Raw genomic sequence first — 15,532 nt, forward strand, 5'->3', positions numbered from 1 at the left:
AGCAGCAACGCAAGGGAAGGCAGAGCCAGAGAGATGACGCATGCCCGAGCACCTGGACATGTTGTTAAATGAGCTAATTATTCCCCTAATTTCTGCGAGCTACTTACTTACCTATCAGAACTTCACTTGTTAAAACATCACCCTTCAAAAGCTGGATTTACCCCTTTGCCATTTGAAAGAGCACAGACCTGAAGGTCCTGTTATAGTAAAAACACTCATGTCTTGCAGGTGTTTTGTGTTACAATGTTGAGTAATGCATTTGCAAAAGCCATTATACAGTACTCTTCATTCTCATTTCTGTTATGCCTTTGCACTCTCCCAGTGTTTCTGTGTGGTCATTTGTCCCCTGTTATCACTGAAATGGGGAACAGGTCCTGTAGGAATGCAGTGTTCAGCAAGAGAGGAAAGAAAGATACTGAATTAATTCCCGTGTGCTATCTTTTGTTGTCCTGCACTAGCCACTCCATCTCCTGTGATGGGATGAACTATATTCACATTACTACCTAACCAGGTGTGGAATTACTTCCAGTAACTCACATTAATGTTTAACCATCGAGAGAGGGAAATGTGTTTCATAAGTGTTATAATGAAAAAAATTATTAAACTGATTTTCAAAACATACTCTGACATTTCTTCCAGTGAAGACAAAGACAGAATAGGCCAAATTCTGCTCTCAGTTACACCAATGTAAATCCAGAATAACTGTTGACATCAGTGGAGCAGAACCTGGCCTGTAATCTCAAAATAATTGAGTGTTTGTCAGGTTTTATGGGCTAGCCCAGGGATTGGCAACCTTTGGCATGTGGCCCATGAGGGAAATCCACTGGTGGGTCAGGCCAGTTTGTTTACCTGCAGCATCTGAGGTTTGTCCGATCGCGGCTCCCACTGGTTGCGGTTCGCCGTTCCAGGTCAATGGGAGCTGCGGGAAGCAGTGCGGGCCGAGGGATGTGCTGGCTGCTGCTTCCTGCAGCCCCCATTGGCCTGGAACGGCGAACCGTGGCCCGTGGGAGCTGCGATCGGCCGAACCTGCGGACACTGCAGGTAAACAAACTATACCGGCCTGCCAGCGGATTTCCCTGATGGGCCACACGTCAAAGGGCTGATCCCTGCGCTAGACCATTGAATTTGACCAAGCAGGACATGAGGATAGAGAAAGTGTCTGTGAGCCATCTTTCCATTCCCCTAATCTGGCTGGTTCCTCTGTGCCCATCATAATTTATGGCAGCCTGAATTATGCTGATAGTTGTGGTCTTCTAGGGAGGGTCAGGAACCAATGACATAGAGCTGAGGATATACCACCCTGGGATTCCCATACACAAGGGGAATTCCCAGCTGCCTTATCAGGGTAGCTTTCTGACTGCCTTGTGCTGTGTGGAGCAGGGATAGGATCAGGCCCTATATGTCTATTGTTTGCATTTTCTTGTACAGGTAGCATCATGGATATTACTTTGGAGGATTGATATATAAATAGTGTATCAAAGCACTAGTTATGTTCTGAGTTGGGCCTATGGTATATATGTAGCTATATAAAAATGAAAATTTTTGCAAAGCGAAAGCAGGAATCAGGCTGAAAATAAAAAACTTTTATTCAGAAAATGTGTTTGAGTTGTTTTGTTTTTTGCCTTCATGCACAGAGCACAGCTACTGAAGATCCTTGATCTAACAATTCCAAATATGTCTCAGACTGGTAACTGGATGGCTCAGCTATTAGCTTCAACCCAACAGGGGGCCCACATTTAGGGAAAGTAGTTCAGGATTGCTGTTCCAATAGAGGCCAGACTTCCAATTTTTAATCTTAAGGTTGTGGTAGAGCAGATTACTGAAGCTGTTGTAATTTTGCTAACAGATCAGCTGTAAAATGTAATTGACAATAGCCGTGGAGTAGACAGCAATTTATTCCCCAAGCTAGAATCAACTGTGAGGCTGCATCTTCTCAATGGATGTGAAGTGCTAGCTCTATGCTACAAGGGGAAGATATCTCAGAAAATAGCTGTTTGTACTGATGGTGTACACGGCTGCACAATCTTCTGTTTGCAGTAAATGAGAATACGTGTGTCCAACAGGAGTACTTTTTATCCTCCTGGAGGCAAGAAAAGAAACCAGCATCTCTGAAGATTCTTGAGCAAAACTAGGACTCTCTCTCTCCCATGTAAGCTCAGAAAAGAGCAGACTAGCAGAGGCCCTCTCTCTGTTTGCCTTGTCTTGGCTATTAACATCCATGTCTTTCATTTTAATTTATCACAGGCTCTATTACAGTCAAGGTACCTGCCTCTCTCAAAGCTTATTTACAGTTATCTGGACGCAAGGTTGATGTGAGCCCAGAGATCCAGTTACAGGAAACCCAGTGTGCCCCTAAAGAGGGTCACATAACTATTACTGGTAAGACTTGCTTTTAATAAATCTATCTGGCCTAAATCAAACATAGAGATGTTTGATTACGGTTTTATTGCTCTTGGCTTCTTCCTGTTTCGTCTGTTTCAACTTCAGATGTTTGCTTGTGCCAATGGCCTCCACATCTGTTATTAGATGCCTTTTTTATTTCATGCCTTCGTAAATGACATGTGAATACCGATCAGCTGTTTCGCTAATTAGAGTTGTAGGGCCAAATTCATCCCCAACGTAACATCATTGACTTCTGTGGAGCTATGCTGGGCAAGAATTTGGCCCACTGATTTTTAGAGAGAGAGAGTATGTTGTTGGTTTAGACAGCTGAGTATAATTAAATAGGTGACCAGCAAATGTGTATTAAAATAAAACACAATAATCTTTACAAATGTTTTCTGAGTGCCTCTGATAACCAGGGTAAAAGGGGCATGCAGCGTATTTTAGAAAAATATATTTATATTTTATACATGATGCTCCCTCTGTTGGGGCCCAGCCAGTAAGAAAGAGAAGGATGGAGCAGGCACACTGGAATTCAGAGGGGTGAAAAATGGGGGAAGGGGGATGAAAGGATGTTGCAGGAGCCAAAGGGGAACAGGAACCAGGGTGGGCAGGAGCTGGGGGATAGTGGATAAGAACAGAAAGGGACAGTGTCAGAAGCCAGAGAGCAGGGCTGCATGTAGGAGGGTGGATAGGACTATGTGGGGAGGGGCTGGAGTTGGGATGAGGGAGTTGATAGGAGCAGAGGGGACAAAGACAGGCTAGGGGCACAAAGAAGCATCTGTAACCACTAGAGCACATTCCTGTGCAGAACCTAGAACTGAACCTAGGAGTCCTGAGTCTCTATGTTCCTCTGCTATCTGTGAGCTATCTATAACTGTGAAATCCACTGGCAAAACATATGTCTCATCCCCCCTCTAGTGACTGGTCCACATAATGGATAGCAGTCTACCACTGCTACCAGTCACTCCATTTAGCTTAGGTCTGTGTGATGGAACTGAAGGTTCCCTACCCTGCTGATGACCCACGATGGAGTTTGTTTTTTTCATTTTGCTTTTTTAAAACCATAAGAAAACACACAAACAAATCTATATTAAAAGAATGTTAAGGTTGCAAAGTCAAGCACTCAAAATGCAAGGAATTAAGGGCACCTGTGTAATCTTAATTTGGCCACCTTGTGCATATGCATTATGATGCCATCTTTAATTACATGATCACCACCTACTATTTTTCCCTCCCTCATTCAGTGCACAGTGTGTAATATATAGAGGATATGACATTAGAATTTTAAAAAAGCAGTGTTAAAGATCCTCAGAGTGACATAATCCCTGCAGGCAGACTCACTTCTCCATCGTGGATTAAATTAAACAACGTGTCACAGTGAGTGGGGAGCTGGTGATTGGCCAGTGGTTTGGATCTCATGGACTTAAAAAAAAAAAAAAAAAAAAAACACCCGTACCCTTGCACTATAAAATGAACATGTGAGCTGAGTGGCCCCTCTTCTAACTTTGAGTGGCCCCTCTTCTAACTTGGGGGTTGATCATTCTGATACCCGGATCAGGCCCATGGGTGGTTTTTTGTTTGTTTTAGGGGGAGGTGGTCAGCATCTACTTCTAACATTCTGTGATTTTTGTGGGGGAGGGATGGGGGCGAATCATCTTTGAAAAGGAAATGACCCACAAACCTACCATTCTGCATACAAATGGTTCAGCAGTTTAGACTGAAAGTGTCTCCTGATTAGTCAGTCCTCAAATGTAAACATCCAAAGGCCACTGGAGTTAATGAGAGTTACATGCTGAAGGCAGCATTTGGCCACTAGTTTTCACTTCCCTTAAAGAGCCCATGGCATTCCAATAAGGCACCCAATGACTATGGATATGAAATTCAGTAAGAGATTTTGGGATGATCTGTCCTTGCATCATATGTTGCTTTATTTCTATCCGTGTCACATTTAAATCATTTTAATATTGATTGACTTCAATAATCCTAATGCAGATAGTTTAGAGGAAATAACAGTTCATGTTTACAGGTAGGGTGACCATCTCTACCTTATTTTAACGGGACATTGTAACTGTATTTAGTGCCTAATGTCCCATATTCTAGGAACAAATTAATATACTTTGTCCTGTATTTCAGCAGTATTTGGATAAAGGATTGTACCCTGTGATTCTGTACAAATGTACAGAATGCGTCTGACGAAGTGGGTACTCACCCAAGAAAGCTTATGCTTCAATACGTCTGCTAGTCTATAAGGTGACACAGGACTCTTTGTTGCTTTTTACAGATCCAGACTAACACGGCTACCCCTCTGATACTGTACAAATGTATGATTCATACAGTGTATGACTTCATAGTCTGAATATAACATTTTGGGGAGCTGTGCTTTAACAATAATCCTTGTCCAATTCTGTATTTTTATACAGTTTTCCTTTGTTTCCTTTAAATGTAGGCTGGCTTCTTTTCACATCCTGCCTTCAACTAATTTAACAATGTCTTATATTAAATGTCAAGATTCCCTTTGTAACAGAAAGTATTATTTTTCCAGTAAGATCATCTTCTGATACAAGTAGACTCTGAAATAATTACAAATAATTTAATAAAATAACAGATAGGATACATGGTGAAAAATGTTCCTCCCCTTGGGAACCTTAGGGACAGCGTGGCAGCAATTTCATTTGAGTTTTAGCTGCAGAACATATAAAACAGATGAAAAAAACCCATGTTTGCCAAACCATAAAAACCCCACATCACAAGGGGATATCAATTTAGACTTTTAAGTCTCTAAGCTAAGAGGTTAGTACAAAAATAGTTAACCCTTCAGAAGCTGGCTGGTTTCCAAGTGGTTAATGCTGGGAACTGGCTGTTTTGAGTGGATTTTACATATCTCTTGGGAATTCTAGTGTGAGAGGTTAATGAGGAGTTCTTCCAGGGGAGAGTTGGTGTATGTGATGTTCTGTACCTCGGGGGAACATCCAGCACCCCCATGTTCATCCTTATAATATGATTGTGGGGTATCCAATGCAAAGTTTGTCATGTCTGGTGTCTTTGGAAGGCTCATGATGCACTGAGCATTGTTGTTATAGTAATGATATAGGTTGTAATTTCATGTATATAGTTATGAGGCTGAAATGTGTCCTCATGGCTAAAAGCAAGCCCAGGCAAAAACTCTCTAAGAGCAGAGGGGCAGTTCACAGGGCAGGTATGGGACAAACCCAGCCCAGCCTCACAGGAACAAAGGACACTGGCCTAGGCAACAACAAAGGATGCGTTGAACTCTCGAGTGAGTCACCCCCCTTTCTTTGGTCAGTTTGGGACTGCGATGAGGTAATGCTCAACTGACTCTGAAGGGGGGGGGCAAAGCCAAGAACATGATAAAAGGGAGAGATGTTTGCCATGCTCTTCCTCTCTCTTCCAACTCCATCTACAGACATTACCACCAAGTAACTGAAGCGCTGATCAAAGGGGAGAGCCTGGCTGAAGGGCAACCAGCCAGCCTGTGGTGAGAAGCATCTAAGTTTGTAAGGGCACTGAAAGTGTTAAGATCAGTTTAGAATGCATTTTGCTTTTATTTTTTTTTACCAAATCTGACTTGTTGTGTGTTGACTTATAATCACTTAAAATCTATCTTTGTACTTAATAACTCTGTTTGTTTATTCTACTGAAGCAGTGCGTTTGGTTTGAAGCATGACAGAGACCCCCCTTGGGATAACAAGCCTGGTACATATCAATTTCTTTGTTAAATTGACAAACGCATATAAGTTTGCAGCGTCCAGCTGGCATAATTGGACACTGCAAGACGGAGGTTCCTAGGGTTGAGTCTGGGACCGGAGATATTGGCTAGTGTCATTCGGTTGCACAATCCAAGCAGCAGCTGGTCAAAAGGGCCCACTCAGGTAGCTGGGAGCAGCTTACATGCCAGAGGCTGTGCGTGAACATCCCAGGAGTGGGGGTTCTCACAGCAGAGCAGAGTAAGGTTGGCTCCCAGAGCCGAGGATTGGAGTGGCCTGGCAGATCACCGGTCCAGATAACACCAGGGGAACATCACAAAAATGATTAGGGGTCTGGAGCACATGACTTATGAGGAGAGGCTGAGGGAACTGGGATTGTTTAGTCTCCAGAAGAGAAGAATGAGGGGGGATTTGATAGCTGCTTTCAACTACCTGAAGGGGGGTTCCAAAGAGGATGGAGCTCGGCTGTTCTCAGTGGTGGCAGATGACAGAACAAGGAGCAATGGTCTCAAGTTGCAGTGGGGGAGGTCTAGGTTGGATATTAGGAAACACTATTTCACTAGGAGGGTGGTGAAGCACTGGAATGCGTTACCTAGGGAGGTGGTGGAATCTCCTTCCTTGGAGGTTTTTAAGGCCCGGCTTGACAAAGTCCTGGCTGGGATGATTTAGTTGGGAATTGGTCCTGCTTTGAGCAGGGGGTTGGACTAGATGACCTCCTGAGGTCCCTTCCAACCCTGATATTCTATGATTCTATGATTCTAGGGTAGAATTCTTGCATCATGTGAGTTCTGATCCAGTCCACCTCCAGCTATAGGAAACCCTCACTGAACCCTGGAGTTTGGTGTAATACTCATGCGACTAGTCCTCTCTCTGCTACTAGGTACAATAGCATGAAGACAAGAGGGAAACAGCCTAGGGTGAGTAGTAGGTGGAGTATGCTGAGAGGAGAGGTGATGGGAAAGTTAGAGAAGTGGGAAGGCATTTGTTCTCTCAGGAGACGGAGGATCAGTTCAGAGGAGTTGGGGCATTTGCTGTGGGAGGGAGGGAAATAGGAAACATGGAAGGAGTAATTAACAAGGATGAGCCCTCAGTTCTCTAAGGAGTCAGTGGCTACTCTAAGGAAATCTAAAAATAGGTTTTAAGAGTTGGTTTGCAAACTCTATGGCCCAATTTCCTTCTTAGCATTGTCAGGCTGCATAGGTGGAAAGTGATAGTATAACTCCTTTCCTGGTGCTGATGCTAGGCAGACACTCCTATCTTTTTCTTTGGCAATAAGGAAGAAGTGCCTGTGGCCTAACCTCTGGTCCATGCCCACTCACTCAAGATCAGAAGGTATCTGCAAACTATGAACTCTATGTGTGGAACTTCATGGGCAATGGGAAGGGTACAGGACATACAGCAAGGACCATGTAATTAAAGTGAAGGATGCTTGGCAGAATTCTGGGGAGAGCCTGATTGGCCAAGAGCTTACCTGGCAACCTGCACCTACCTGCTATAAGGTGACTGGAAGGAAGATCATGAAGGTACAGGCAGGAATCATTCAGGCGCAAGACAGCCAATGGACAGGTTCCCCCACACTTGCATTCCCTGCTCATGTGCCAAAGAACACAGACTCACTGAGAATAGAGGCTTGCTGTTGTGAAGAGATCTTCAAAGGGAAAGGGGGCTGGTCTCAGGGAACTGGCAGTCAGCCCAGCTATTTCCCAACACCCCAGCCATGAATTTTCTTTTGCTCATCTGGTCAGTTTTAGTGAAATAATCTATTATCATTACGTGGTTTCTGCGACCTTTCCAACCTAACACCACTTTGAGTCTTCACTCAAACTAGAGGATCCTGGGACATGAGAATAGTTCTTTCTAATCCATCTTTTGTATTTCCAGCATGCCCATCACTGCAATACCTAGCAGATAGCTAGTAAACAACCTTGAAGTTTAAGTCCTTCCGAAAGAATACATCTTTAAGAGTTAGCAAGGACGCACCATCTCCCTCACCAGCAGTATATCTGGGGGAAGTGAGGATACTCAGTTTCCTAAAAATCAGCAAAGAGAAACAGCCACTGAGTTTTTGATTTGAAAAATAAAAGAAGCAAACTAGACAATAAACCTTTTTCAAGAGAAAATCCCAGTGACTGAAGTTTCTCAGGCGCAGAGACAAGAAATTAACCAGGCATACTATATTCTGTTTCCCAGCAGATCTCGGGCAGAGATACTGCATATGAACATGGAGACAGGCTGAGTAAATTGCATGCTTGGCAGCTTAGTTTGGAATGGGCAGAGAAAGCAATTTATAACAGTTTTTATGGAGTCTTATAAACCATGGTGCCTTGTTTTAATCTCAAATAAAAAAAAAAAAAGACAAATATTTTGAGAAGCATCCTGCTCACCCATCGCAGAAGGCAAGGAAAGTTTCACCTAAGCAATCCATTTTCTGGAAGGTCAGAGTTATTGCTCATGTCCAAGAGGGGAGTAAAGTATTGGGGAATAATGAGAACCGGGCCGACTTTTATAAAATCCTTGAGCATATGGCTCTGACTTTATTCACCAAATTGAATTATATGATGTTTTGGCTGGTGTGTGTCAGATGCTTTTAACATTGCACATAATGTTTTCAGGTTTCAGAGTAACAGCCGTGTTAGTCTGTATCCGCAAAAAGAAGAACAGGAATACTTGTGGCACCTTAGAGACTAACAAATTTATTAGAGCATAAGCTTTCGTGCATATGCATCCGAAGAAGTGGGCTGTAGTCCACGAAAGCTTATGCTCTAATAAATTTGTTAGTCTCTAAGGTGCCACAAGTATTCCTGTTCTTCTTTTTAATGTTTTCAGTACGTACTGCACCAGCTAGTAGATCATATCACTCTCATATTTTGGGGTCAAAATGGGCCCTTCTTTAAGTGTTGTTTTGGGGGTTGCCTTTATCCCTGTTAAAGAGCAAGGGGTCAATGCATCATTCCTAGTCCCCAGGGCCATCCAGCCTCTAATTTAGTGGTGAGGTTTATAGGGAGGAAAAAAAGTATAGTAGCCTTTTTTATAACGCCAAGGAAAACAAGTCACCGGAGAAACAAGTGAGCAGACTGCCATTCCTGGTGGAGTTTGGCCCAATACCACAGATTATGGTTCTGAAGACTGTAGGGGAAGCCACTTCTAAGACTTTCCACGGGTGGAACTTGGCACTGCTGATCCTTCCAGCTTCCATCCTGTCGCCAACCTCTCCTTCCATGGCAAAAATCATTGAGAGTGGAATGGATGAGATGGCCAGTAACACCCGACATCCTTCAGTATCCTGGATCTTTTCTAGCCAGGTTTCAGGCTCCCTCTTGGTGCAGAGACAGCCTTGGTAACTTTTGGAGCCTGCTTCCTATTGGCCACATATAGTGGTGGGCCTCCATTATAATACTGCTTGACCTGTCAATGATATTGACATGATTGACCAGGAGGTGCTGCTGACTCACCTTCAAGAAATTTGCAAGGGTCAAAGCAATCTGTTTGCGCTCCGTTTTTCCCTCTCCAATGGGTCCCAGAGAGCTAGGGCTCATCTTAGAGGACTTTCTCTTCTGGTATCCCTCATTGCTCAGTACCACTTCTCCCCCACACCTTGAAGAAGGCAATTGAAAAGCCTCTACTGCATTTTAAGTTTGAGCCCTGATCCCAACAAAGGAGATCACCCTGATCATTTTCTGTATTCTCAAGGTACTTCTTCAAGAATTTCCTTCTTTCCTAGACTCAAATGCTGCTAAAACCCGTGTCACCCAAACTGAGTGGGAAGAGACTTTCTTACAGTTTCACAATGTCCGTATGCACATCTTGGTGAAACTTTGCTCCTTTAAGCAAGAAGTTAAAAAAATCTGCAAAAGATGAAATTCCTTGGAGTCAAATAGAAAGTTAATCCAGCTTCTTAATAACACATTAGATCAGCTTGTGTCCAACAGATTTTTGATTGGTTTCAGCTTGCATTTCACTCAAGAAAGTTAAAAACTTGTGAGACTTGTCAAGGTTCATTTAAACTAGAGCCTTGCACTGGCAGCCAACCTTTGGTCATGTACTACTCACAAGGTGTGAATAAAAAGCCACCATTGGCATGGTATTTCTCCATCTGTTCTTGCCTTAACAGAGAGCAATTCAAAGTCTGGACTCTGATTCCAGAGACTGATTTCCTAATTTTCCACATCATCATATGAAAATGGTTTGGGTGGCCATATTTCCCTAACTGAAAAAAGGACACCGGGCCCGAGCCACCTGGCGTTGTTCGGGGAGATTCTCCCCGAGCCCTGCTTGATGTCACCACTGGCCCCAGCCCTGCCTGGCGTTGCGACTGGCTGTCCGACCCTGGCCATGCAGGGCTGCCCACCCGAGCTGCTTGGTGTCAGGCCTGAGCCGTCTAGTGTCATCACTTGCCTGATATCAGGGGGTAGCCGTGTTAGTCTGTATCTACAGAAACAACAAGGAGTCTGGTGGCACCTTACAGACTAACAGACTAAAAACCTCAGTGAGGTTTTTACCCACGAAAGCTTATGCCCAAATAAATCTGTTAGTCTTTAAGGTGCCACCAGACTCCTTGTTGTTTTTAACACTTGCCTGAGCCGCCTGGCGTCGCTGCTCACCCCCCTCAACATTCCTCCATGCACCCCTAGTGGGCGGGCCCCACAATTTGAAAACTCTGCATTTGTCCCTAATGATCAGTTGGCAAGAGCAAACAGGACAAATGGCAAGTTTTGACAAAAATGTCATGATACCCGGGACAGATTAAAAAGGGGAAGTTTCAGAGTAGCAGCCGTGTTAGTCTGTATCCGCAAAAAGAAGAACAGGAGGACTTGTGGCACCTTAGAGACTAACAAAATTATTAGAGCATAAGCTTTCGTGGACTACAGCCCACTTCTTCGGATGCATATAGAATGGAACATATATTGAGGAGATATATATACACACAGACAGAGAGCATAAACAGGTGGGAGTTGTCTTACCACCTCTGAGAGGCCAATTAATTAAGAGAAAACAAACTTTTGAAGTGATAATCAAGCTAGCTCAGTACAGACAGTTAGATAACAAGTGTGAGAATACTTACAAGGGGAGATAGATTCAATGTTTGTAATGGCTCAGCCATTCCCAGTCTTTATTCAAACCGGAGTTGATTGTGTCTAGTTTGCATATCAATTCTAGCTCAGCAGTTAGCCACAATCAACTCCGGTTTGAATAAAGACTGGGAATGGCTGAGCCATTACAAACATTGAATCTATCTCCCCTTGTAAGTATTCTCACACTTGTTATCTAACTGTCTGTACTGAGCTAGCTTGATTATCACTTCAAAAGTTTGTTTTCTCTTAATTAATTGGCCTCTCAGAGGTGGTAAGACAACTCCCACCTGTTTATGCTCTCTGTCTGTGTGTATATATATCTCCTCAATATATGTTCCATTCTATATGCATCCGAAGAAGTGGGCTGTAGTCCACGAAAGCTTATGCTCTAATAAATTTGTTAGTCTCTAAGGTGCCACAAGTCCTCCTGTTCTTCTTTTTATTAAAAAGGGGGACTGTCCTGGCCAAAATGGTCGTATGGTTACCCTAGGTTTGGGTTATAATGTGAATCACAGCTCTCATTTTTATCCATAGCTTGTAGATCCCATGCATATGATTTTTTGTAGATTTTTAGGTTTGGAGGGTTATTCTTCTATTAATTCACATTAAAATAAATAAGAAAATTCCGTGTCTTGCAACTTAGGAAGGCATCATATTAGCTTCTCCATTCTCCGGGAAAGCCTGTGCATATTTCCCTTTGTCTAGAGAACAATTGTTTTGACTATCAAAACATGTGGAAAGATACTGTTTTCTAGGTGTTAAGTTGAAAGGGATGGCTAATGGTTAGATGCAGTATGTTTGGTGCATAGCCCAGATAGCATGAATGGTGTGCTTTGAAAGTAAAGCCCTGTCCACACTGATAAAAACCTAAATGGCTTTTGCTATCCTAGTTTAAACGTGTTAGCAAAGCAGCCTTCAAAACCTACTTAGAGGCTCCTTATTCGGAGTACAAGCATTGAAGAGTGTTAAGACAAAACTGTGCTCAAGAACTACTCCGGCAAGACTCCAACACAGTTTTATAAAATTATTGTAGCTTAGTTGGACAGTTTTCATGTGCTTTAAACTATGTTACGCTCCTGAGCCTGATTTAAACTGCTAATGGGGATGGGCTCAGGAATCTGTTCCCCCGGGAGCTCTTGGTTCCATGTCCCAGGGAAGTGGAACTTCAGACACTGGACTCTGGTTACAGGGAAGTTGGTCTTGCATTCCCCATCAGTGTGGCCAAGACAAAACTCTAAAGGAAGCAAAAGGAATTAATCATTTTTATTAATACAGCAAATACAAAACTAGAGGCTGAGCCCAGACAACTTTAGAACTTTGAAACATCTCAGATATTTTTTCTGTTAGTTTTGTTTAAAGATTTTCTCCAGCTCTGTAGCAATAATTTAATAAGAGGTAAATGATGCATATGCTGTGGTACTTGCTGAAGTCTATGAAAACATACCAAAGAGATTCACACCTGGCACCTTCAACTCCCACTTCCATCTCCTGGCATATATTTCTGTGCTCCACCTATTTGCTCTGTCCCCTCTTCTTACAGCCTAGAAATATGGCTGCATTCTAGATACCATACAACATTACTAAGGGAACAGCTGAAAATTGTTTTCCTTCATATTTTTGTCAGCTCATTTTTTTGACACCTGAAGGTTATTTCCTGTTTAAAATTCAGTCTAATTTCATGTTTTAAGGGCTGTCTCTACTTAGAAGGCAGATTCTCTTTTCATTTCTATTCTTCATTCTCCAGAGAGCTATGGCAAATGAAAAGTAATAGGGATTCAGATAACATTTCTGAATAAACTTCAGCAATGGCAAATATTCTGTACACCCCATCCGTCCTACATTGTCATGAACTCCACTTTTGTTTTTAAATGTTTTTCAAAGACAGACATTCGGAGTGTTTGGGCAGATGGAGTTGAGAAACCTGGGTTTTGGCCCAAATGCAGGAAGGGAACCAAAGGAGCAAAGCTTCAATGGGAGCCATGTTGCCATGGGGACTGAGGAGTAAGCACTGGAGCATCCACATGGAGATCCCCAAAGCGCTTGCACCATCTGTAGGTTAGGAAACTGACATCCCTGCCTGCTCTGTAGGAGAGCTGGGTAAACAAACTGTCTTCTCAGTTGCTTTGAAATAGTTTCCCAGCCCTCTTGTAGGTTGACGTGATTTTGTCCAGAGTCTCGCAGTAGCTACCACTTATCGACACCATAAAACCACAGTAGTAGTGGCAGCCTCTTCTCAAGAAGAAGACTTGGATTCTAGGGATGAAAACTGGCCAATTGAAGTCATGGCGGGGTTTGTCTTGGAATTCTTTGGAGCCAGAATTTCACATTCTTTGTGTTGCATTCTTTGTGTTTAACCGAGGCGCATTTGCAAAGTTGTTCTAGAGTGCTGCTTCAGTTCCTGCCCCAGGCTATGCTAGGCTCAGTGCTAAACTTACAAATTATACACTTATATTATAAGCACTAAGTTCATCAAAAATTTAAATAAAACAAAAGGATGTTTAGAAAGGAGTTCAAGGTGCAAGCTGATCTTGCGATTGGCATGGGACTGGAACTCAGGAAATCTGGGTTTAATTTCTAGGTGTGCCACAAATTCTCTCTGTAACCTTGGGCAAATCACTTAATCTCTCTGGGTTAGATTCACAAAGAAACTTAGGCACCAAGAAAATCACTGGCATTCACAAAGCCTGAGTTAGATGCCTAGGCTCCCTGTACAATGGGGAGAGACAGGCATAGGCGCGGGAACCACGGGTGGGAGGGTGCTGCAGCACCCTCGGGTTCCCGGCTGCCAGCTCTGCGCCTGGGGTCACAGCTGCTGCCACCTTGCACCCAGGGCTTTGCTTCTGGCCTCAGCTGGGTGAGGAGGAGTGGATGGGTGAGGGGGTGGCTTGCAGCACCCCCATTATTAAAAATGTTCCAGCGCCACTGGAGAGAGGTGCCTAAGAATGGGATTCATAATAGCCAGCATGGGAAGTGGATCCTCACCTAAGCTAGCCAATGGGAGATGCCAATTTGAGGTGGGGGGGGATGCTAAACCCCGCTCCTCTCTCAGAGATAGGCACCTCCCTGCAGCCCGGATTTAGGTGCCTCTCTCTGCATGGGATTCTCTGCTGCAAACCCTCTTTGGGGCTAGGTGCCTACACTGTTTTAGCAAGAAGCTGCGGGGAGGGGGCACGATAGGTCTTCCTCATTACTTCTGGCCCAGTGGTTGGAGCACTCACTTGGGAGACACCCCCCCCCCCGGTTCAGCTCCCTCCCTCAGTCTCTCCTGTTGAAGCTTTTCCACTGTGGCTAAATAATTTTTTAAAAAATCGTTGGTGCAGGGGACTGGGTCCTGGGTCTCCCACCTGAGTGCTCTAGTCACCAGGCTATAGAATCATTTTCATGCTCTCTCTCTCTCGCTCTCATCCAATAATTCTTTCATTAGTTATCCACAGTGGAACACCTTCGACGGGAGAGATGGAGGAACTCCCCCCCCTCCATCAGAATATCCCATAGCCAACTGATTAGGGCACTCTTCTAAGAAGTGGCAGATCCCAGTTCAAATTCCATCTCTCCCTCAGGTGGAGAGGGACTTGAACTGGAAGGCCTCCTGCATTCTAGGGTAGTACCCTGACCACTGGGCTCAAAGTTGTAAAGGAAGTCCTAATTTCCCCACGGCCCCCAGCCATTTTGTGTAAGCTCATCTCTAGGAACCTGATAGGGTGACCAGATGTCCCGATTTTATAGGGACAGTCCTGATTTTCGGGGCTTTTTCTTATATAGGCACCTATTACCCCGCACCCTCATCCCAATTTTTCACACTCGCCCTCTGGTCACCGTAAGGCCTGATCCAGTAAGCAGGCTCTTAGCATGCCTCCCAGATCAGGTCTTTCAGGTGAGATAGGCAGAATGCCTATCTTCCTTCCCCAGTTTGTGACTCACTCCAAGCTTCAGGCCGGTGGGGCTGCAGTGCGCCTGCTCAGAGGCAGAAACATACATAGCTACTTAGGAACTTCTACAGCAAAAATTTAGGTGCCAAGTGATTTTAGCCAGCTATCGAATTTGGGGGTAGCAGAGCGGGAGTTTGTGAATCCCAGTGGGGCCTGATTCGGATTTAGGCACCTAAGGCTTTTTGTGAATCTAGTCCTCTGTGCCTCAGCCCCCCCCATCTGTAAAATGATATTGACTTGCTCCCTTATTGTGTCCATTTAGACTGCAAGCTTTTCAGGGTAAGGACTGTCGCTTACCACGTGAATGTAAAGCACCTAACATAACAGAGCCCCAATCTCAGTCCGGTTCTCTACGCACTGCCGTAATAAGAATAACATTTCCGCAAGTGGCAAACTGGTCCCAGTAAATCAGCATGATGGT

The 15,532-nt window shown here is 44.0% G+C and overlaps 1 protein-coding gene across 2 annotated transcripts in view; it reads left to right on the forward strand.

Moving 5' to 3' along the window:
* The window catches only part of FAM185A (family with sequence similarity 185 member A), an 80,434-nt gene that overhangs the window by 63,952 nt on the left and 950 nt on the right, over positions 1-15,532 (forward strand). The window contains exon 7 of one of the 2 annotated variants that reach the window (XM_005305789.4): positions 2,245-2,379. The exons of the other annotated variant lie outside the window; for it this stretch is intronic. Within the exon in view, the coding sequence (XP_005305846.1) occupies positions 2,245-2,379 (135 nt within the window). The remainder of the gene's footprint in view (positions 1-2,244; positions 2,380-15,532) is intronic. 2 annotated transcript variants of the gene reach the window in all.

This window comes from Chrysemys picta, chromosome 1, assembly GCF_011386835.1.
Source record: "Chrysemys picta bellii isolate R12L10 chromosome 1, ASM1138683v2, whole genome shotgun sequence".
Lineage (NCBI taxonomy): Eukaryota > Metazoa > Chordata > Testudines > Emydidae > Chrysemys > Chrysemys picta.